At 36.2% G+C, this 25,860-nt stretch overlaps 2 protein-coding genes across 2 annotated transcripts in view; one reads left to right on the plus strand and one right to left on the minus strand.

The window, feature by feature from the left end:
- The window catches only part of LOC308265016 (olfactory receptor 2G6-like), a gene marked incomplete at both ends in the record, with an annotated part of 658,093 nt that overhangs the window by 486,847 nt on the left and 145,386 nt on the right, over positions 1-25,860 (plus strand). The gene's annotated exons all lie outside the window — the stretch shown is intronic.
- LOC308265531 (olfactory receptor 2T8-like) lies at positions 4,405-5,487 on the minus strand (the record flags this gene model as incomplete). Its single annotated transcript, XM_080699328.1, has 1 exon — positions 4,405-5,487. The coding sequence occupies exon 1, from the start codon at positions 5,371-5,373 to the stop codon at positions 4,405-4,407; it is 969 nt and encodes a 322-aa protein (XP_080555454.1). The 5' UTR covers positions 5,374-5,487.

The following is a 25,860-nucleotide window of genomic DNA, read 5'->3' on the forward strand; positions in this document are numbered from 1 at the left end:
CTATTATTTCTTAAAAATAAAATTTTAACTGAGAGATAAGCAAAAGATAAAAAGGTATCAAATAAATTCTGACTGAAAATATTCATTATTCAATATTTGAATCAGAAACTGTAATAATTATCCTAATAACTTTCTATAATATCAAATACTTGCTTGGCATAATAAATATAAATCCTGTCATAACAAATTTAAGTCATCAGATTTACTGGTTTGGTGATATACTGGTTGGCGACTGACCGATTAAAAACTTGATTGCAACTGGTAATTCACTTAGCAACAGTGCAGTTTATGGAGAAAATCAGAAGTCAAATACTGAATTTAAATAATGTGTATGAAATAAAATCATCTGTATATTTAAAGTAGTTGATAAAGAACATGGATGCAAAACACATTATAATAGCTGTCTAGATTAGGAATTGGTATACTATACTGTCTCAAAATTTATATATATTTATATGTATATATATATAGAGAGAGCAATACAAACTATTTCCTAGTGCTTTGAAAGAAAAATACTGATGCAAATATAATATCTTGAAAAGATATTTTCTGTATTATCTGTACACAAACACTGACTAGATACAAAATTAATGGGATGGAAATGATCAAAATATGTTATATTCATACACAAACATGACATAACAAAATTCAGTATTCTATATAATTAATATGCACAAATAAAAATATCTCTAACAATAAGTATGCCCCAAAAGAACTTCCATTAAGTTATATCTGGAATTAATTTATATTAACTAAGACTTTAGTACCTGTCTCATAGAGTTGTCTTTGAGATAAAAGACAGGTACAATGGCTGAGACACGAGGATCACAGGTTCAAGGCCAGCAACTTAGCAGACTCTCAGAAACTTAGGAAGACCTTGTTTCAAAATAAAAAATAAAAATAAAAAAGGCTGGAGTGTAGTTCAGAGATAGAACTCTCCGTGGGGCTGATCCCTACTACCACCAAAAGATTAGATGAGACATTAAACATCATTCAGAGAAAAACAGAAAACAGAAAACATGGAGCCTTGCATATAGTAAATTAATATTATCAACTATTTTTAGTCTTTCTATAATTGCTGGTTCATCTTTCTTTTTATTATTTTATTCTTTGAATATAGAGTTATGCTATTATATACTAGAGAAAGGAAGAGGAGAGAAGGAATTAATACAAACTGTATATATACAATTATTATAGAATATACATTTTGTCATCAGAATTTATTATAGAAAGATATTAGTGAGAACAAAATTTATTAAATTATGCAAATAAAACCTGATAAAACGATTGTCTATTTATGATAATTGTTTGCTACTTTAACACATTTATTAAATTGTACATTTGGGATCCATTAGCATAATTCCAGCATATTTTACTCAAGGTGCTTGGCACTAGCATTTTAGGGGCTAGAAATTAAAAAATATATTAAAATGTCAATAAATTAGTTTTCTGCTCTTAGTTTCTCCAAATATAAATATATTTTTATCCTAACAGTAGACTGTTTTCGGGAACACAATTTTGAGTATGCCAACATTTTGCCTTGCCACATTCACTTAATGTAAAAAAAAACATGAAATCTCTCAACCTTTAATTCTCTTTCCAGTGCAGTATTTATATTTACCTAATTTCATCTGCCTCCCATCTTTTCCACAACTAGTTTCTTCTACATTGTGTGTCTATGATAACACTTCTAACAGCACTGAGGCCTTCCATTCTTCAGTTTTCCAGGTAAAATCATCCCCCATGGAGACATTGTGTTCTCCTTCTTTCTTTCTTTTTACTATTTTATTGATGCATTGCAATTATAAATCATAGTGGGGTTCAGATGACGATGTGAACCTGAACACATGCACAAAGCTCTTGGTGTGTTCGTGCTCTTTCAATCAGAGGGCTCTTCCTCTCAGAGTCCCCTACTCTCAGGATATCTCTGGGCTGCTTCTGCTCAGGTGCACTTCCTGTTGCAATGCAGTCCTGGATTTGACTGCAGCATCCTGGGGTGCCCTAAGTGCCGCTGCACAAGCATACATGCAGCCCTGGAAGAGTTCTCCTCACCTCACTCTACCAGTTTGGCACCATAGGGCCCCTTCTTGTATGAACATTCTTACCCAACTTGGCTCCCCAGTGATAGAGCATCGTGACCTGATGTGCTGAGCCCCTGAGAGAGGTTGGTTGCAGAATGCCTATGTTCCAGCATTTCTTTCAGATCACCTAGGGTTGGGGGTGGGAGGGGACAAGGGAGATCAGTCATTTGGAACCAGCAAGGAGAAGCAGAGAGGACACATACTCACCTGAAGCCCTGTGGAGAGTGGCTTCCAGAAGAGAAAATGGCTGTCTTTTAATAGGGCAGCATGAGGAGCCTGGTCACCAGGGATCAGCCTGAGAAGGAAGTGGAGGGACATGGCAGAAGTGGCTCCTGTGAAGGGCAAGGGGCACAAAGAACCAAGCTCGCCTCCCAGAGGTGCAGTAGCAGAGTCCAGGAGAGAAAAGGATGGAGTGCTTCAGCACTGCTCAAACAAAGTCAAATTGCAAATAAGCATTTGTTCGTTTCGAAAGAAAATAAATAAAACTGATATGAAAGAAAAATAAAGCTGATTTCATGAGCACTTCTTCCTCCTCTTCTCTTTTCTTAATATAGTTTATTCTCACCCGTCATGAGCTACAAATATACTTAAACATGTCAAATGTATTGTTTGATAGTTATTATGGGCATATAATCATTTGCCAACAAAAAATGTAAAAGTATTTCCTGACCACCTAAGCCCCTATTTGGTCCTCTTCATCTGACAGTTTAAATTATAAAAAAAATAGAAAAGCTTTCATATTTTCAGTGTAATCAGCCCTCCAATGAAATAGAAATATTTTGTTATAAAATTTAATTAGAATGAATAAACTTCAAGCAAAATGGAGGCAGTATATATACATATATCCAGTTTAATTAAAAGTGTTAATGTATGAAGACAGATGTCAAAAATATGTAATAATAATAATTAATAACCAAACATTCTTTTATTTCTAAAATTTATAATAGTAGTGTAAGAGGCATATATTATGTTTTGTTATTATTGGTGCACCGCAATCATGCATTGTTTTGAAGTTCAAGTAGAGACATATATACACATTCCCTCCGTGAGCTTCCCCCAGCTCCCATCCCTCTCCCTTATCCTTCCTATGAAACATTTACAGATTTTTTAAATAAACTGGAATAGTTTACAAAAGGAGATATGTATAATGGGTATAGGTTAAAAGTCCTAAAAAACCATTAAAATCAAGAAAGATTACATGAAAAGCCAAATGAGTTATTACTAACTCTAGAATTGGCTAAAATGAATTGGCTTGATAGTAGTTGGAGCAACTGGAATTTGTATTCATTGCTGGTCAGAACCTAAAATTAAACAAACACTTTGAAAATCAATTCACTATACCGGGGCATGGTGGTGCACTCTTGTAATCCCAGTGCTTGGGAGGCTGAGACAGGAGAATCATGCAGGTTCAAAGCCAGCCTCAACTGGTTTAAGAGACCCTGTTTCCAAATAAAATATAAAATAGGTTTGGGAGTGTAGCCCAGAGGTAGAAGGCCCCTGGGTTCCATCCCCAGTACTACCCCCCTAAAAAAAATCAATTCACTAAAAAGTTCATCAGAGATGCACCAAGAGAAATAAAGGCATCTGATTACAAAAGAAAGATTAATTGCAGCTTTGGTTATATCAGCTTTAAAATGAACACAGCAATGAAAATGAAATTAATGGGATGACAAATAATATATTCAGTCAGAAACTACCACATAGCAATAAAAAGAACAAATTACCAGTAAATGTGAAAATCTGGAGAATTTTTAAAATTTACTAAGCTTAGAGAAAAATATCAGATGCATTAACATAATGGTTTGCATTAACATAAAATTTTAGAATAGACAAAACTAGAGAATAAGAATAAAAATAATGCCGGTATTCATATCTACGGTCTGGAGTTTTCCTGGAAATGGCAGGAGAGACCTTTCTGCAGTAGTGGAAGGGCATGAACTACAGGAGCACACACTTGTTCAAACATTTGAAGGGAATGCCTAAGATGTAAGCATTCGAATGAGTGTCAATTATCGCTTGATTTGCAACAAATAACAACAATTAACCCCCAATATTGTTTCTATACTTAGCTCATTCTTTCAAAAAAATTTATTGTAGGGTGTGATTTGGAAACTCTCCAAAGGATGTGTGATTCACAGACTCTTAGCAATCCACAGTTGTATTATGATTACAAGTGAGTAAATGAACTCAAAGTCCAGAGATTTTTGCACAATCCAGAGAAACATAAAAATAAATGTACATGTAATGTCATAAATATATTTCCTAGGAGGTCCCAATCAAGTAGTTTGTACAGCCTTTAATGTTGGAGTGAATACACACGGTCCTAGTCCTTACATAAGTCCATGCACTGGCCCATGCACCTTCTCAGGGCTCCCTTCACCTCACTGTTTCTCAGGCTGTAGATGAGGGGATTCAGCACAGGGGTGAAGATGGTATAGAATGCAGACACGACCTTGTCATGATGAGTTGACCTGTAGGATCTGGGTCTCATGTAGATAAAAATAGTAGCTCCATAAAAGAGGCCCACCACAGCCAAATGTGAGGAGCAGGTGGCAAAGGCCTTCTGGCGGGCATCTGCAGAGCGCATGTGCAAGATGGCAGAGAGGATGAGACCATAAGAGGTCAGGATGAGAAAAAGGGGGACCAGCAGCATCAGCACACAGCAGATGTACATAGCATACTCAAAGAGAGTTGTGTCAGCACAAGCCAAACGCACCAGCACGGGGGTCTCACAGAAGAAATGGTCTATCTCATGTGCTCTGCAAAACGGGAATTGCAGGGTAGCAACCGCCTGCAGGAGCCCATCCGCTGTCCCCAGAAACCAGGACCCCAGGGTCATTTGCAAACATAACCTCGGGCTCATGAGAACAGGGTATCGCAGTGGGTGGCATACGGCCAGGTAGCGGTCATAGGACATGGCTGCCAGAAGGAAACACTCTCCACCACCCAGAGTGACGAAGAAGAAGATCTGAAGTCCACAGCCAGCAGGGGAGATGGCCTTCTCCCCAGTCAGAAAGCCAACAGCCATCTTGGGCACAATGGTGGAGACCAGCATAAGGTCCATGAGGGAGAGCTGGCTCAGGAGGAAGTACATGGGCGTGTGGAGCCTCTGGTCCCGGTCGATCAAGATAAGCATGAGAGTGTTGCCCACAAGGGATGTGAGGGATACAATCAGAACCATCCCAAAGAGAAACTGGTGGGCTCTGGTGTGGTTGAAGAGTCCAAGAAGAATGAAATCCAATGTGGAGTTCCCATTTCCCATGTCTTCAAACTGCAGTGATGCTGCAAACATCAAAAAAAAAAAAAAAAAAAAAAAAAGAAGGTATGAGGGCACGTCAGCACTTTCAGTGTTTGTGCGAATATCACATTTTTTTGGCAAGGACTTTTGTCAAATGGCAAAACCTACTTCAAATCCTTCCTCTGACTTTTGCAAAATGTTTTACCTTGGACAAAAATAAAATAACTTCTTCTCATTTGTAATGTTTTTTATAATAAAACTGTCTTAGGTTGAGTACTGATTAATTACTATAATGAATCCAAATTCTTGATGTAATTGCAACTAACTTGTGAATATGATTTCTCCACTAACTGAGGCCCTCATAACTGGGTGAGAAGGAAATGATTCACAGATTTTTCATTTATATCAGAGCTTGCATTACACCACACATAATGGACAGTCCTAGAAGTTGAGTGGCCAATATTTTAGCTATATAAAAACTTTGTTCTTGATAATAAAGTTTACACATTTGTAACATTTCAAAATTTATTAAAAATTTATTTATCCTGATGATGATTAATCTGGGAAGGTCTTTTTATTCTTTTCAAACAAGAGGACTTACAGCCTCGGATCTAGAAACTGGAAGAACAGTCTGCAAATAAAAATATAACTTATTTTAAAGTTCTTAATACACCTCATCCTATTTTATAGACTTTTATACTTTAAATAGTTATGACTTTTGTTGGTTGTTTTTCTTCAATATATAACTATAATACTAGGTGTAAACTATCATTAATCATCCAAAAGTATTTTGTTGTCGGAGACTTTTGCTCTCACAGCCACACACATGTACTATTTACTAGATAAATGAGAGATCTTAGGTCTTTATCCAACTGTAGAGGAAAAAATTAATTTTTCTTCACTCCCAAGAGAATCTGAATCTTTAAAGTCATTTTTTTTCTACAGTCTATTTTCTGGTCCCTTTCCTTTTTCTTTAAAGTCATTATCAGCCAGGTGTGGTGGCGCACGCTTATAATCGCAGTATTCGGGAAGCTGAGACAGGAGGATCGCAGTTCGCAGACAGCCTCAGCCACTTAGTGAGGCCCTTTGCAACTCAATGAGATTCTGTTTCAAAATAAAGAATAAAAATAGGGCTGGGGGTGTAGCTCAGAGGTATAATGTCCCTGGCCTCCACCCCTAGTACTGCACAAAATAAAAAATAAAAAAAAATGTCATTATCATCTCTGATCTGCTGGAATAAAATGCCCACAGCTGAAGAGATATGGCTACTAATCCATCCTCATAGATATTGTCCAATTCAACATATTTAAATGGTATCATGAGCTCATTTCATCTGGGATCACTACCTTCACCCTCACTTCATATATCCATCCTAAAACCAGCCACCAGTCATGACTGAAAAGACATTGCAATGGATGCTCTCCCCACCACACCACGTAAGCACTATAGAGTACCAGCAGCACTGTGCTTCAGGGATTTTAATTGGCTGTTCAAAACTTAAACATTTTGGAGACACCTTCCTTTTGTAAAATGTACCCTTCATTTGCCAATGAGTTGTGATCTGCACACGCTCATGTATCTGAAATGCACTCTCTACTCCTAGTAAAGACATGAAGACCCTTATTATGGCTCCAGGTCATTTCACATTGCTGATGGAATTCAAAACTCTCCTAACGTTTTTCTCTCACTTGGGGACTTAGGGTTCTTTAACATTCCATCATCTCTCATTGTTGAAGATTGGTGAAACTTCAAGTCTGGTTTAAAAGTCATTCTACCTCTGAGCTAAAAGCACAACCTTATTTTATTTTTATTTTGAAACAGAGTCTCACTGCATTGATGAGTCTTACTAGTTGCTGAGGCTGTCCTCAAATCCATAATCCTTCTGTCTCAGCCTCCCAAGTACTAGGATTACAATCGAGGGCCACGATTTCCAGCTTATCTAGGGCAAATTTTTTTAAAAGCTGATCATGAGTATAAAGTGTGGTTGAAATTAATTATGAATTAACTGATTTTGAAAATAAAATATTAAATGTCATTAAGAGGAGAAATGAGCCAGACATGGTGGCGCACACTTGTAATTCTAGTACTTGGGAGGCTGAGACAGATGGATCACGGGTTCACGGCCAGCCTCAGCAACTTAGAAAGGTCTTCAGAAACTTAGTGAGACCCTGTTTCAAAATAAAGATTAAAAAATAGGGCTAGTGGTGTAGCTTGGAGGTAGAATGCCTCTGGGTTCAATCCTCAGTACTCCCGCAAAAAAAAAAAAGAAAACTCAAAACTGACTTGTACAGGATTAGGACAATTTGTTACTCTGAATTTTTCTTTTTCTTTCTTCTCTGCATCTTCTCTGCATCTTCACTGTTTTAGGTTTCTGACCACATTTTCATTTGAATTCATAGCTTTTATTTAGAAAAGTGTTAACCTGAGGTGTCTTTTTTTTAAATCATACTCAGGTGTTTGCAGTGTTATGAGTAGGAAGAGATAGACTCCTCCTTTTCTTTCTATGAAAAAACTTTGAGTAATCATAAAGAAATTAGAAAAGTTTCTGCCCATTACCTATTTTTCCCAAACTCATCGCCAAAACTGATATTAAAACTGTAAATTCCTTACCCAGAATACTAAGATAATCAAAATATTCTGTAAAAGTATAACATCACAATAGACATCAGTTTTGACAGAATTGACAGCTTATTATAAGAATTAACCTGTTGACATCATCAGCTAGTATGTATTTCAATTCTTTAGATAAGAGCATGGATAATATAGAGGATTTTTCTTATAAAATGCACATAGCAATTTGTGTACCTGTGTACTTTTTTGGAATTCAAACTTCATAAGCAAATCATTTAACGTTAAAAGCCTGGTATGACCTACCTACACAATGCGCACAGCATTGTTGTGAGGCTCCTCCTGTGTTGAATCTGGTTCTGTCTCTTTTATACCAGAGTTTGACTGAACTCTCAAAGGGACAGCCTACTGCCAGCCATAGCTAAAAATATCCTCTTAATAGCATATCTAAGTGCATAATTGTGACATTTCAGGTGCCAAACATGTTTAAAGTTTAGGGACATTTTAAAGATACTTAGAATATTGAGATCTATCAGGATACTGTGATTCATATTAATAATCATGTAGAGAATCATTGAGAAGAAAAGTCACTGTAAATAAATGTCCTTCAACAGGGGACAGGAGTTTTAAATTCATTAATGAGTGAAGTTATATGATTCTGGCACTACTTTGCTAAACTTCAATAGGAGGGAATAATAAATAGTACACTAATGAGATCAGATAAGTTGTGTAAGTTTCTTTTTTTTTTTTTTTTTTGGTGGTACTGGGGGTGGAACCCAGAGGCTTTCTACTTCCCGGCTATACTCCCAGACCCATTTTTTTATATTTTATTTGGAAACAGGGTCTCTCACTAAGTTGCTGAGAGCCTCACTAAGTAGCTGAGGCTGGCTTCAAACCTGCGCGTTTCTCCTGTCTCAGCCTCCCAAGTGCGGGGATTACAAGTGTGCGCCACCCACCACGCCCAGCTAAGTTGTGTAAGTTTCTAAACTTCAATAGGAGGTAATATCAAATAGTGCACTATTAAAATCAGATATGTTGTACAAATTTTAAATGAGCCAAGTGTGGTGGTGCATACTTCTAATAACAGTACTTGGGAGGTTAATACAGGATTATTGCAGGTTCAAGACCAGCCTCAGTGACCTGTAAAACCCTGTTTGAAAACAAAAAATAAAATAACTAAGAGGTAGAATTTCCCTGGGTTCAACCCTCCAGTACCAAAAAATTGAAATGAAATTCCAATTAAAGTGAAATAGAGCTCATGGTAGAATTCAACTATTTTTTTTCTTCTTTGACTGAATTTGAGAGTTAGTTCTAAATTATATACCAATTTGTTTGTTTCCAGTCAAATATTATTTTAGATCAATTTCATTAGGCTTTGGAGAACATACAAATCAGCATGATGTCATATACTTCTCTTGTGCATGTAAATTCTCATAACCATTCTGAAAACTAACATTTATAACCACAAACAACTCAAACCAATGAACCAGAAATTGAGCTTATAATCATATACTATTTAAAAACTACTGTACTTGAAGAAGACAGAATATATGTATAAGTTTGTAATAGCACATATATAACAGCATAAAACTGATACAAACTAACATTAATTGAACAAAAAAATGACCAGTTACTTGGCATAATCATAAATAAAATGCAAAGCTGTGTGTCAAAAAAAGAAAATTGACCAAGATTATCTTCAACTATATTAACTTTGTGTTGAAGAAAAAAAATGTTTTGAAAGATGAAGAGTCACTGAGTGTGGTGATGCACAGTTGGGAGGCTGAGATAAAAGGATTGCAGGTTCAAAGCCAGCCCTGGCAAGTAGGGAGGATCTCAGAAAATTAATGCTCCAGGCACGGTGGTGCACGCTTGTAATACCAGAATTTGGGAAGCTGAAACTGGGAGGATCACAGTTCGCAGATGGCCTCAGCTACTTAGTGATGTCCTTTGCAACTCAGTGAGATCCTTTTACAAAAATAAAAAAGACTAAAAATTAGGACTGGGAATGTAGCTCAGAGGTGCAATGTTCCTATGTTCCATCCCCAGTACCGAAAGAAAGAAAGAAAGAAAGAAAGAAAGAAAGAAAGAAAGAAAGAAAGAAAGAAAGAGAAAGAGTTAAAGAAAGAGAAAGAAAGAAAGACAGAAAAGAAAACAAAACAAAACAAACCCTGTTTTCAATTTAATACGTAATGTTGGGCTAGAAGCATATTTTGGAGATAGAATGCCTCTAGGTTCGATCCCCAGTACCAAAAAAAAAGAAGAATAAAAAAGATGAAGGAATAGAAAAAATAGCACCTTTTGGTTTGAGAATTAAAACTGAACTAGTGAGAAGATTGTTTCTTAGCAAGAAAAGAAAAGCAGTCAGAACTCAATAGGAGGAACTTAGTGGAATTTGATACAGCACAGAGATCAGAGGCCTGAAAATAGCTCCATACATCTCATCTGGTGATTTGAGAGCAGAGGCAGGCTCCATCTTGGCAGGCCTGACAGCTATTAGGACTTAGTAGCTCTCAGAGACCAACTCCAGCAAAGAAGAAGCAGAATAATGTAGAGCCAGTAATTGCAGGAAACCATCATCAAAAGGGTTAAGTTTGTAATGATACTGTGGGCTCTTCTTCCTCTATTCCACTATGATCTGTTGTGAATAGGGAAATTAAAAATAATAGGCACTTAGTGCAGCTTCAACAAGTCTTTATTTACAAAATCAGTAGAAAATAGAAAGAAAAGAGAAGAAAAACAACGTGTAGACACACTTGAGAGCCAAGAAATTGAACTCTGACTCCCTATTCTTCCCTGGCCTTTAAATATATTTTTTAGGAGGAGATTCAAAATGGCGACTGAGGGACACAGCACTTCTCAGTAGCTGAAACAAATAGAGTTCAAGTACTTAGAAAGCAGTGTCTTAATCAACAAAATAAATACATCCCAGGAACCAAAACAGATCCAGGTACCTTGGAGGAAACCCTGAACTCAAAGAAAAAAAAGAACAAAGATTGAAAACCAGACCTGATGCAGATACAATTGAGACGCCCGCCTGCAGGCTGCCTGCGCGGGCTGCCTGCCTGCCCAATCTGCACTCCCGAGCCCTGACTGAAATCACCGTGGCAAGATAATCTGAGACTGGAAACAGACATAGAGCCTCATCTTAAACAGTGAGCAGCACCCACGTCAGAATTCTGTGTGCTCACCAGCGACTGGATCACAACAGCACAGGGACTCCCACGGACACCTGGACCAAGGAAGCCAGGTACCTGAGTGCGTCCAGGGAAAGCACGGGTCCTAGAGTGTGCCCCACACCCAGCACTGGCCCGGGGCATCTGTCCCACACCTCAGAACCCAGCACTGTCCTCGCGCACCCAGTCTGCGCCCCGAACTCCCGCTAGTAGTCAGTGCCTGCGCCACCCCCACCCCTAAAATCGGAGCTTACCTTGTGTGCCTAGTCCCCGCCCCCCACTGGAGCCCAGACACCCACCTTGCCGGAGGCCTGCTTTCCAGGCGGCGAAAGCTCTGTGTGCCCGTGAGATCTCCTCGGGCCCCAACTTTTACACCTCGCGGGAGGCAGAGATCATTGCTGGACACTGTGCAGCGCCTGTGTCCCCGGACCCTTGTGCACCTATCCCGCACCCCTGGCCCACCGCTGGGAGTTCCCGCCTGCCCAGCAGCCTGAGACTCAGTTCTAGTCTAGAGCACAGCCCAGAACACCTTGGAGGAGCATAGCAGCAGGCACTAGGCATCTGCACCCACTCATACCTGGGTCCAGTAATAGCAGTGCACCCAGCCTGCACTCTCAGAACTGGCAGAGCTCTGGCAGTAAGTGGGGGCATCCAGGAACCAGCAACCCTTTGCCCAGGGCACATCTTGGGACCACGCCAGCTAGCCCAGTTAGAATTTCCAGAGACACAGGAAAATCCATCGAGACACAATATCTGCACAAGACCTCAGGGGGAGGTTCCAAGTCTACTTTAGACATCCTCCACTCCTGCTGTAGGGAAGCACAGGCCAGAGTCTAGGGTGGTGAGTGCAGAGGTGCTAACTACAGGTTGGAATTACGCAGAACCTGGGAATTGTACAGAATCTAATAACAGTGATACCAGACATCCTGATACATAAACCCAAAGCAGTTAAAGGAAAGAAAGGTGTCCAAACACCCAGAGTGACCTAAGCCAACACTAGAGAAAATAGAGTACAAAGAAAACTAAGAGGCATTGGATTATATTCTGAAAGCTACCAAAGCAATCAGATACACAAATATTATATGGACCTGATCCCATATTCGTAAATAAGTAGGACTGTTTTTTTTTTACTTTTATTGTGGATGTTTGTTTTGTTTTGCTTTTACAGTGCTTTTGTTTTGTTATGATTATTGCTGTTTTATTTTTCCCCACCCTTCTTTAACTTCTTGGTTTTTTTATATATATTTGATAGTTTGCCTTGTTTTCTGATTTCACACAGCTGCTAGTTCCTTTTATTTTATTCTTGTTCTTTTTTTCTCTTTCTTCCTCTTAACTTCCTTTTTTTGTTCTCCTCTTTTGATTGGTTTTTCCTTTCTTTTTCTTGAATTACATAATAGTCTTGGTACCTTGTGTGGATTTTTTTTTTATGTTTTTCTGCTCCTTCCATCACCCCTCTTACAAACTTCCCTACACTAACCTATATATTCTTTTCCCCAAAAACTTTTCCCCATAATATACCTCCTTGTTTAATACTCAAAGTATTTCATATCTCCATACTTACTCTACTAACTACAAGAGTTCTACTAGTTAACTCTCTCTCATTCTCAGCAAGATATTACCTTATCATACTTAAAGTCTTTCTCAAACTAAACACATCCTCCACCTAATCTGACTCCTTTACCCATCACCCCAGCTCCTCCCCTATCACCCACCCTCAACATTGGAAAAGCTCTGCTGACTTGCCGATACCTCTAAACTCCTAATATTAAGATTGGACTAAGCATAATACTCACAAACAATGGGTAGAAATCAAAAAAACAGGAAAGAGAATGCTATACATATGAGAACCAGGAATAATGAAGAGACAGCAGAAATCACGAATACTGACCTACTAGAAATGCAAGAAGGGGAGTTCAGAATCTTGGTTTACAATATGATGAAAGGCTTTAAAACAATTCTACAAGAAATGAAAGAGGAAATTGAAACACTAAGAAAGAATCAAAAAGAGGTCTGGAATGAAATGAAAGAGGCAATAAGTGAAATGAAGACAGCAATAGAAATAAATTCTGGAAGATTAGATGAAATGGAAAACAGAATATCAATATTTGAAGACAGTACATCCAAAACCGAAAACACAGTCAGCGATATACAGAAATCTTTACAGCAACAAAACCTAAACATCCAGCAAATATGGTATAATATGAAGCATCCTAACTTACAGATAATAGGCATTGAAGAAGGGATAGAAGTACAGACCAAGGGCATCTGTAATCTCTTCAAGGAAATAATCTCAGAGAATTTTCCAAATATGGAAAGAGACTTGGATCTTCATGTCCAGGAGGCATACAGAACTCCACTGAGACAGGACCAAAGAAAGACCACTCCACGCCACATAATAACCAAAATGACCAACATAGAGGCCAAGGAAGGAATCTTAAAAGCAGTGAGAACAAAAGGATGGGTGACATATAGAGGCAAAACAATAAGAATCACCCCAGACTATACAACCCAGGTCATGAATGCCAGGAGAGACTGGTATGATGTGATTCAGACCCTGGAAGAAAATAACTTCCAGCCCAAACTAATCTATCCAGCAAAACTACTATTCAAGATCAATGGTGAAACCAAAGTCTTTCAGGATAAATAGAATCTTAAAAAATTCATGAATTCAAAGCCAACACTAGAGAAAATTCTTAAAGAAATAAACCATAAGGAAGAAAAAAGAAGCACACTTCAGAATCAGAGAAGAGAGGAAGTTCATATGTGGGCCACTTAAATAAAGAAGAAAGATCAAACCACCCAAGAGTAGACAGAACACAAAATGGCAGAAAACAAAAATTATATTTCAATAATATCTCTTAATGTCAAAGGACTTAACTCACCAATCAAAAGACATAGACTGGCAATGTGGATTAGGAAACATAATCCAAATATATGCTGTCTGCAAGAAACTCACCTTACAGCCAAAGACATTCACAGACTGAAAGTGAAATGATGGAAAAAGATATACCATGCCAATGGTGACCAAAAAAGAGCAGGGGTAGCAAACCTGATATCCAACAAAACAGAATTTAAACTATAACACATCAAAAGAGACAAATCAGGGCACTTCCTTTTATTAAAAGAAACAATACACCAAGAAGATATAATGATAGTAAATATTTATGCCCCAAATATGGGTGCAGCCACATTTGTAAAACAAACTCTTCTGGACATAAGATCCCAAATAAACCCAAATACAATAATTCTGGGAGACTTTAATACGCCTTTCACACCACTGGATTGATCTTCAAGGCAAAAGATGAGTAAAGACGCTTTAGAACTAAAGGAAACCATAAACCAAATGGACCTAATAGACATTTTCAGAGTATTTCAACCAGGAACTACAGAATACACATTCTTCTCAGCAGCCCATGGAACCTTCTCCAAAATAGACCACATCCTGGGACACAAAGAAAATATCACCAAATTCAAAACATGTAATATAATTCCTTACATCTTGTCAGACCACAACAGAATAAAAGTAGAAATCAACAACAGGAAATTCGAAAGAAAGTATTCAAATTCATGGAGATTGAATGATACACTATTGAATGATGAATGGGTAAGAGCAGAAATTAGGGAAGAAATAAAGAAATTTATGGAAACAAATGAAAACAGAGATACAACCTACCAAAATCTATGGGACACCATGAAGGCAATATTAAGAGGAAACTTTATTGCATTGAGTGTCCACATAAGAAGGACAGAGAACCACCAAGTAAAGAACCTAATGACACAAGTCAAGGACCTAGAAAGTCTGAAATGGTCTATTCCCAAAGCCAGCAGAAGGCAAGAAATCATTAAAATTAGAGCAGAAATAAATGAAATAGAGAACAAAAAAACAATTCAAAGAATCAATAAAACAAAAAGTTGGTTCTTTGTAAAGATTAATAGAATTGATAAACCCCTGGCCAACCTAACCAAAAGAAAAAGAGAATCAACTCAAATTATCAAAATTATAAATGAAAAAGGAGATATCACCACAGATGGTGAAGAAATTCAAAAGATTATCAGAAACTACTTTAAAAATTTATACTCCAATAGACTTGAAAACCTGGAAGAAATTGATAGATTTCTAAGCACAGTTAACCTTCCTACACTCAGCCAAGAGGACATAGCAAGCCTAAACCAACCAATAACAACCAAAGAAATAGAAACAGCAATAAAAATTCTTCCACCAAAGAAAAGCCCAGGCCCAGATGGGTTTCCAGCTGAATTCTACAAACCTTCAGTGAACAACTAATACCAATACTTCATAACAAATGCTGGCGAGGATGTGGAAAAAGAGGAACTCTCTTACACTGTTGGTGGGAATGCAAACTAGTTCAGCCACTATGGAGATCTGTGTGGAGATTCCTAAGAAAGGTGGGAATAGATCCACCATATGATCCAGCTATACCACTCCTGGGTATCTTTCCAAAGGGGTTGAATTCAGAGAAATACAGCAACATATGCATACCTATGTTCATAGCAGCACAATTTGTAATAGCCAAAATATGGAACCAACACAGATCTCCATCAACAGATGAATGGATAGCAAAACTTTGGGAAATACACACAATGGAATTCTATTCAGCCATAAAGAAGAACAAAATTATATCATTTGCAAGAAGATGGAAAGCCCTGGAGAACATTATGTTAAGTGAGATCAGCCAAGCACAGATGGAGAAGGTACATATGTTTCCTTTAATATGCCAAAAGTAGGAAACACAGAGGATACCAGTGGGACTCCAGATAATGGAGGGGAAATATCAGCAAAGTTTGAATGGAAAGATAGGGGAGGAGGAAGGCTGATCTTGATTTATGAGGGTCTACATCTGAATATGTGTTAAATTATGAATATGACATGGTTAACATGGACAACCATTGGTGGGAGGGGGGGAAGGGAAAATGGGGGCAGGGAAGAGGGCACCAAATATAGTTTAAATGTATACTATTTATGTTCAATAAAAAATTGTTAAAAGAAAAAATATATATATTTTTTATTGGTATGTTCTTATCAGTGTCACCAAAGCAGTAGGCTAGTAACTTATTTCTCAGCCAGGTGGTGCCTCTTTGCCTCCAGACAGTGAGCTTACTAAGTGCATAGGTCAATAATTTACTATTTTTCCATCTCTATTTTATTTGACTGTTTTGGTTTTTCATAAAGTATGGGTTCTTTGAAGCAGCACACAGATTTTTGCATTTCCCATATGCAGGCCAGGTCACAAAGGAGAAGAGGTAAACAGGCCTCTATGTATAAAACAGATTGCTTCTATGTATTTCCAGGGCTAAAGGCTTCAATTGTCTCTAGAGATTTTAAGGTTAAAGGCCTTCCTTTTCTTTACATTCTTACTATAGGTGAATCATTAGAACAAAGTGCAGAGAGAGAGAAGGAACTCTGCAGTATAACAGCCATCACCCTTCCCTGCCTGAGCGTCCACACAGCACCCAGACTCTGACTGCCTTTGACACTTTGGATATTAGAACCAGAGCAATTTTCCAATACCAGCACAAAAAGCAATCACATTCCTTTCTCCCCACTCAAATGCCTCAGTACTAATCCCCAGATCACCCAGATAAACTAACAATCAATCTCCTGTGTCTGCAGCTGAACTCAGACCAAGAAATGACAGGACTTTCCTACAGGAAACTCACTGGCTCTATCCTGCCTTATCAAATTCATTGTGAATCAACAGACTACTCATTCAAATGACCCAGCAAACTCCTGTGACTGCAGCTAAACTAATCCCTTCTTGAAGGGACCCCAGCATCACTCACCAAGACAGTGAGTTTAGAAATTGTCCTAGTGGGAGCCTGCACTGTTACAGGGACTTGCATAGCAATGAACAGACCCTTAGTCTGTGAGTCTGAAAATCATCACTGTGGAGGTGAGGGCACAGGCTATAGTCAGAAACAGAAGAAACATGAATTAGCAAACAGTTCCTAGGGACGCTCAGGCAGGCACCACCTAGGGCCAGCAGTTTTCTCAATGGTAGAGGATCTCCAGCAATCACCACAGGAGTGAAGAAGTGCTCACTGTAAGGTGAAATAACTTAGCCAATCATTCTGAAGACTTAAAAAAATATATAAATTTGTACCTGTTGCTGCCACAAACACCAAGGCTATAGTTCAACTAGGTCTCAAAGGATCTCAGTTGCCCAGAGCAGCAGTTTCTTGGTGATAAATAACGGAGCCACCCAAGCTCCAGGCTAAGAATGTTATAGTATCTTCCTGCCTGAGTTTGAGCTCTGAAATCAAGGAGGCCAAGGGCCATCAGGGATTCACATGATTGCAGCTACAGTCTGGGAACGCAACATTCTCTCAGCTTCCAGAGTTTGTGGCTGGTGTACAAGCATGCCAGTAATAGGGAACTATGTGATTACACCAAGCAGATAAGTGATGGTGTCCCTAGACCATCAAAGCCCAACCAACTGAGCCACAAGTTTGAAACATAGTGATCTCTGGTTCTGCTGAGTATAGTCCCAATGACCCCAGAAAATAAGGTCAGTGCTCTGTAGGGTTTTATGGATTCTCAACCATGAGAGTACAGTGGTGTTTGTAACACATTAAATACCAACCACACAGGTGCTGAACAGAACATCATAGTTTCTGGCCCTACTGACCAGAGACTTCTATTTGCCTGTACTGGCTAAGAATTACATCTTATAAAGGGTTTGGGGGAACAAATTAAAAGTGGGACTATATGATAACTATATATATATATATATATATATATATATATATATATATGCAAATATATACTTGCTGCATATGCCTTATTATAAAATGATAACAAACATACATAGAACTCTCACACACAGGAAAGAAGATGCAAAGACAACAGAAATCCAAACCTGAGAATTCTGAAAACATGAGAATGAATATCAATGAAGAAGCAATTAACTCACAGAAGTCAAGATGAAGGGATATCACTAATATTGAGCTACAGAAAATTCTAGGAGAATTCAGAATTTTTAATTTTAAAGTTTTTTATTGGTGCATTGTAGTCATACATCTTAATGGAGTACAAGATGGTGGAAGCATACATGCACATATCACCCAATTAACCCTTACCCAATTCACGCCCCATTCCCTACCCCTCCCTTGTTCTCATGTTTGCCTTATTGATTGACTTTGATATGTATCTTAATGTACATCGTGAACATTAGAGAATTCCCAACCATCCTCTCAGTTAGGTCACCTCATTTAACCTTTCTCATCTAGAGTTCCTCCTATGATCCATTTTCTCCCTAGCTTCCACATATTAGGGAAAGTATTTGATTTCTTATTTGTTGTGACTGACTAATCTCACTTAGCATAATGTTCTCCAGTTCCATCCATTTCCCTGTAAATGACATAATTATGTTTTTCTTTATTGCTGAGTAGATTTCCATTGTGTACATATCAACTAATTGTGTAATCCATTCATCTCTTGATGGACATCTTGGCTGATTTCATAGTTTGGCAACTTTGAATTGTGGAACTACGAACATAGATACACATGCATTAGTTTGGTAGTTTGGTTTTCATTCTTTTGGGTAGATACCCAGAAGTAGTGTTGCTGGATCATATGATAAGTTTGCTCCCATTCTTCTGAAGATCCTTCGTACAGTTTTCCAAAGTGGTTTCACTAATTTGCAGTTCCAGCAACAATGTGTTAGAGTTCCTACTTCTCCACATCCTCAACAGCATTTGATGTTTGTGTTTTGAGTGCCATTCTAGTTGGAGTTAGGTGAAATCTCAGGGTAGTTTTAATTTGCATATCTCTAATTGCTAGTGATGTTGAGTGATTTTTCATGCATTTATTGGCCATTTGGATTTCTTCTTTCATGAAGTGTCTATGAATATACATATTCATGAACATGGAAAAATTTTCCATGTTCTAAAGTCTTCTTTCATTTATTTTTTTCAATGTTTTATAATTTTCTTTGTAGAGGATTTTTACCTCCTTGGTTAAGTTTATTTATTAGTATTTTATTTTTTGTGGGATATCCTGAGTAAAAGTGTTTCTGGATTTCTTTCTCAATGGATATATAGTTGGTATTCAGAAAAGCTTTCAATTTTTAAAGATTGATTTCTTATCCAGACACTTTGCTGAATGTGTTGAGTTTTGGCTGAGTTTGTTGGGTCTTCTAAGTATAGTATCATGTCATCTTCAAATAGTTGCAACTAATTTACAGTCCTTCCAACAATGTATTAGAGTTTGTCTTTTCCTATTTGTACTCCTTTGATTTCCTTTTTTTGCCTTATTACTCTGGCTAGGGTCTCAAGTACAATATTGAAAAGAAGTGATAATGGACAGCCATGTCTTGTTCCTGTTTTTAGGGGGAATTCTTTAGTTTTTCCCTATTTAATATGATGTTGGCTGTGGGTCCACTGTATATTGCCTTTAAGTTGTTGAGGTATGTTTTTTCTATTACAATTCCGTGCAGTGCTTTTAGCATAAAGAGATGTCGAATTTTGTCAAATGCCTTTTCAAAATCTATTTAAATGATCATGTGATTTTTGTCTTTGGTTCTGTTTATATGATGAATTACATGGATTGATTTTAGTATGTTGAACCAGCCTTGCATCCCTGAGATGAACCCTACTTGGTCATAGTGTATGATTTTTCTTGATATGGTTTTGAATGCATGTTGCTTAGCATTTTGTTTAGCAGTTTTGCATCCCAAATTTATCAATGATATAGATCTGTAGTTTTCCTTCTCTGAGCTTTCTTTATTTGGTTTTGGTATTAATGTGATGTTGACTTCACAGAATATATTTGGGAGAGTTCCATTTCTTTCTATTTCACGAAATAGATTGAGGAGTATCAGGATTAGCTCTTCCATAATGGTTTTATAAAATTCACTTGGAAAACCATCTGTTCTTGGGCTTTTTTTATAGTAGGCTGGCTCTTTATTACTATTTCAATATCTGCTATTGGTTGGTTTAAATTTTCTATGTTCTCTTGATTCAGTTTAGAAAGGTTGTATTTATCTAGAGAATTGTCAAGTTTTTCCAGATTTTCCACTTTGTTGGAGTATAGTTTTTCAAAGTAGTTTCTAATATTCTCTGTATTTCTACACTATGAGTGGTAATATCTCCTTTTTCATCTTATATCTTCATATTTTGGGTTGATTCTCTTTATTTGGTTAAGTTGGCTAGTGGTTTATCTATCTTATTAATTTTTTTTGATAAACCAGCTTTTAGTTTTGCTGAGATTCTGTATTTTTTTACTCTCTACTTTATTGATTTCTGCTTTGATTTTAATAATTTTCTGCCTTCTACTGGCTTTGGGGTTAAATGGTTCATGTTTTTCAAGGACTTTGAGGTGTGTCATTAGGTTACTTATTTGGTGATTTTCTGTTCTTCTTATGTGGGCACTCAACACTATAAATTTTTCTCTTAATACTGCCTTTAAAATGTCCCAGAAGCTTTGATATGTTGTATCTCTATTTTCATTTGTTTCTGTATTTCAACCCTTATTTCTTAAATGACCCATTCTTCATTTGGCAGTGTGGTGTTGTCTCATATATTTATGTGGTTTCTCTTGGTCTTCTTATAGTTGATTTCTAGTTTTATTCCATTATGGTTTGGAAAGACACATGGAAGTAGATCACATTTTTTGAAATTGCTAGTTCTCACTTTGTAGACCAGAATGTGATCTATTTTGGAAATGAAAGAATATATAAATAGAAAAATCTAGATACTAAATAAAGACCAAAAGGAAGCTTTGAGCAAAATGAGGGAGACAATAAATAAATTAAAGACCTCTGTAGAAATCACCTCTGGCAGACTAGACCACATGGAACATAGTGTCTCATTCTTGGAATGCAATTCATTCAAAAACGACCACACTATCAACAACAGAGAAGACAATATGACAACATAACCAGACTATCCAAGAAATGTGAGATAATATGAAACCTAACATGATAATAGGCATGAAGAAAGTCTAGAAGCACAAACCAAGGGTGTCAGAAACCTCTTTAGTGAAGTGATAGCAGAAAATTTTATAAACATAGAAACAGAGTTGGACATCCACATATAGGAGACATTCAGAACACAAAGAAGAAAAATAAAATAACTTATTTATACCACATAATAATCAAAATTACTAACATAGAGGCCAAGAAAAGAATCTTAAATGCATTGAAAACAAAAGAATGTGTGACATTCAGGATCATCACAATAAAAGTCACTTTGGTCTTCTCACTCCAAGTCATGAAAGCCAGGAGACACTGGTATGATGTATTCCAAACCCTGGAATAAATTTAATTTCAACTAAAACTGTTATATCCAGTAAAGATATCATTCAAAATTTACAGAGAAAAAAACACTCCAAGACAAATAAAAACTGAAAGGATTCATGACAATCAAGTTGGCCCTAAAGAAAATACTTTAAAAAAATCTAGAACCATAAAAGGGGGTGAATTTCACCAAATGAGCAACTAAGTGAAAGGGGAATATCATATGAAACAAAAAATACAATGCAAAGTGACAGAAAACAAATATAATCTCTCAATAATAACACTGAATGTAAAATCTCTAAACTTGAGATTAACTACAAAGAAGAAATAGGTAACACTCACCAGAACCAGAGAAAAAAGAGTTTCCATCCAACAGACAACTAAGATTGGTTATCTGTGGAGATTCATTATTTATGTTAGTCTTTTACCTATCTCTAAATTGTATTGTTTGCCTTTATTGTTGTTAATTTTTAGGATTTCTAGTTGGAATATTAATATACCTTCAGATATAGCATTTGGAAATATTTTATCCAATTCTATTAGTAACTTTTAACTCTGTTTACATTGTCTTTGGATATACAATATTTTCTTTTACTTTTTAGGGTGTTTGTATATTCTTCTGTTGCCTGTGCCATTGAAATCATATCCAAGAAATCACTGCCAATTTCAATGTTGTGAGGTTTTATGACCCAGATTTTCTCCTAAAAGTTTATAGTCTTAAGATTTATATTTAGGTCTTTTATCTATTTTGAGTTAATACTTGTATGTGGGATTAGGTAAGGGCCCAATTTTATTCTTTTCCATGTAATTATTATTTTTCAACAATATTTAGTTAAAAGATTATTATTTCCACCACCAAATGTTCGTGGAAACCTTGTCAAAAATAACTTGACAATATAGGGAAGAATTTAGCTCTAGGCTTTTATTTAACTCCAATGGTCTATATATCTGCCTTTAGATCAGTACTACACTGTTTCAATTATTGTAGCTTTATATGGTTTGAAATCAGAAAATATATATCTTCTAGCTTTGTTCTTTTTCAAGATCGTTTTGGGTATCTAGAATTCATATTCCATATTAGGACAGATTTTTTATGAAAAATAAATATATAAATATATGATAGTTTCACCTAAAAAAACAGAAAAAAATATGCTCTGGTAAGAAAGAAAGCAAAAAGAAATATTGAAATGTTATCTTTAAATCATCAAACGCTTGGTATCAGACAAATGAAACTGTCATGTGAGATTATCATTTTTAATTTTGGATAAATTGCTATAATACTAGATGTCAACCACTAAGCCAAGCATGGGAAGGAGGGATGGGGAGAGAATGGGGTGGGGATCGGGTGGGGGCTGACTGGGCAATGTGTGCATGTATGTCTACAAAAGTTTGTATCCCACTATGATGTATGAATACAGTGCACCAATAAAATAAAATTTAAAAAAAAAGGAGTAGACTGGCAATGGAGATTAAAGAACATAAGTCAACTATATGATGCTTGCAAGATACCTTACAATAAACTAAGTCCATAAGCTAAAGTTGAAAGGATGGAAAAATATATACTAAACAAATGGAGACTGAAAACAAGCAGGAGCAGCAGTGCTCATAATCTGACAAAGCCAGATATTTAGCTAAAGCCTATCAGAAGAGACAAAGCTTACCACTCTTTACTAGTAAAAGGAATTATCCAACAAAATATGTAATGGTAGTAAACATTTGTCTCAAAATTGGGTGCACCCATTTTTATAAAACAAACTCTTTGGGACATGAAGTCTCAAATAGACCCAAATAAAATACTGGGAAACTTCAACACACCACATTCTGGGCCATAAAGCAAGTACCAGCAAACCAAAATGTATATATATGTATGTATATTTCCCTGCATCTTTTCAGATCATAAGGAAATGAAAGTAGAAATCAACAAGAGAAAGACCAAAAAAATTACACAAACAAGAGAAAGACCAAAAGAAATTACACAAATACATGAATACTGAATGATAGACTTTTGAATGAGGACTAGATCATATAAGAAATGAGGGAAGAAATAAATTCTAGAAATAAAAGAAAATAGAGAAACAATGTACCAAAATCTATGGGACACTTTATTTATTTATTTATTTATTTATTTATTTATTTATTTATTTTGGTGGTACTGGGGTTTTTGGAAGGCCTTCTATCTCTGGGCAACACTCTAATACCTATTTTTATACTTTTATTTGGAAACAGGGTCTCTTAAGCCAGTGAGGCTGGCTTCGAACCTGCGCGATCATCCTGTCTCCGCCTCCCAAGCATGGGGATTACAAGCGTGCACCACCACGCCCGGGTATGGAACACTTGAAGGATGTGTTTTAAGATGAAAATTTAGAGCACTAAGTGTGTACATAGAAAAAAAGGAAATTGCCAAATAAGCAACCTAATGACACACCTCAAGGATCTAGAAAAACAGGAACAGTCTAATCCTAAAGCCAGTAGAAGACAGGAAATATTTAAAATCAGAGCATAAATCAATGAAATAAAGAACAAAAACCTACAAAATATCAACAAAACAAAAAATTTCACTTTTTAAAGAATAACAATTGATAAAATCTTAGCCAACCTAAACAAAGGAAAGAGAATTGAGGCAATTATTAAAATCATAAATTAAAAAGGAGACATCACCACAGACTGTGGGTAAAATTTAGAGGATCACCAGAAACTGTTTTGAAAATTTATACTTAGAAGAAATACATAAAAGAAATTGATGGATTTCTAGACATATATAACCTACATAAATTGAACAAAGAAAATATAGACAAACTAAACTAAGCAATAGTAAGTAATGAGATAGAAAAAGCAATAAAAAGCCTTCCACCAAAGAAAAGCCCAGGTCTACACAAATTTCTACCTGAATTCTACAAAACCTTTACAGAAAAACTAAATCTAATATGTCACAAGTTATTCTATGAAATAAAGAGATTGAATTCTTCCAAATTCCTTTTATGAGGCCAGTAGCACCTTTCTATCAAAACTGAACAAAGTTCTCTCTCACACACACACAAAAAAAATTATAGACCAATGTCGCTGATGAACATAGATGCAAAAATTCTAAACAAAATACTAGCAATGTGCACTCAGAACCACAACAAGAAAATTAGACACCAGAATTAAGTTAGTTTCATCCCAGGGACGCAAGGCTTATTCACCATATGCAAATCAATACATATTAGTCACCATATAAATAGAACTAATTCAAAAACCACATGATCATCTCAATAGATGCTAAAAAAGCATTTGACAAAATTCAACACCCATTTATGTTAAATGCACTAAAGAAAATAGGAATATAAGAAACTTACTGCAACTTCATTAAGGGAATTTACAATGATTCCAAAGCCAACATCATATTAAACAGGGAAAAAAAAAACTCCAGGAATTCCTTTTAAAATCAGGAACAAGACAAGGTTACCCACTATCACCATTCCTTTTCAAAATAGTCCTTGAGATTCTTGCCAGAGTGATAAGAGAAGGAAAGATAATTCAAAGAGGAAAAGAGAACTAAAATTATCTCTTTTTTTTTTTAGCAGATGACATAATTCTATATTCAGAAGACCAAAAAACCTCAATCTAAATAATTCTGGAGCTGATTAACAAATCAGCAAAGTAGCAGGAGATAAAAATCAATCTTAAAAATCAGTAGTTTTTCTACAAGAAAGAAATTTAGAAAATAATTTGATTCACAATAGCTTAAAAAACAAAATACCTAGAAATAAACATAACCAAGGAAGTAAAAGACCTCTACAATGAAAATTATAAGACATCAAAAAATGTATACCTTTATCATCTGGTACCACATTAAGATGTATGACAACAATGCATCAATAAAATTAATATAAAAAAGAAAGAAATTGGACAAGATCTTAGAAGATGGAAGGATTTCCCTTGCTCTTGGATAGGCAGAACCAGTATTATCAAAATTGCCATTCTACCAAGAATGTTATACAGAGCAAATGCAATCCCTATCAAAATACCAATGTCATTCTTCACAGAACTAGAAAAAAGTCCTGAATTTCATATGGAGAAACAAAAGACGCAGAATAGCAAAAGCAACTTTCAAAAATAAAAACCATGCAAGATACATCACAATCTTGACTTCAAGTTAAACTACAGAGGTATAGTAATAAAAGCAGCATGGTACTGGCACAAAAACAGACACATAGAACAATGAAACAAAATAACGTGGAAACCTTGTCAAAAATAACAACAATATAGGGAAGAATTTAGCTCTAGGCTTTTATTTAACGCCAATGGTTTACATATCTGCCTTTAGAATAGTACTACACTGTTTCAATATTGTAGCTTTATATGGTTTGAAATAAAAAAGTATATATCTTCTTGCTTTGTTCTTTTTCAAGATCATTTTGGGTACCTAGAGTCCATATTCCATATTAGGATAGATTTTTTTCTGAAAAATATATAAATATATGATAGTTTCACCTAAAAAATAGAAAAAAAATATTCTCTGGTAAGAAAGAAAGCAAAAAGAAATATTGAAATGTTATCTT

Source organism: Muscardinus avellanarius (assembly GCF_963383645.1).
Source record: "Muscardinus avellanarius genome assembly, chromosome: 7".
NCBI classification, from domain to species: domain Eukaryota; kingdom Metazoa; phylum Chordata; class Mammalia; order Rodentia; family Gliridae; genus Muscardinus; species Muscardinus avellanarius.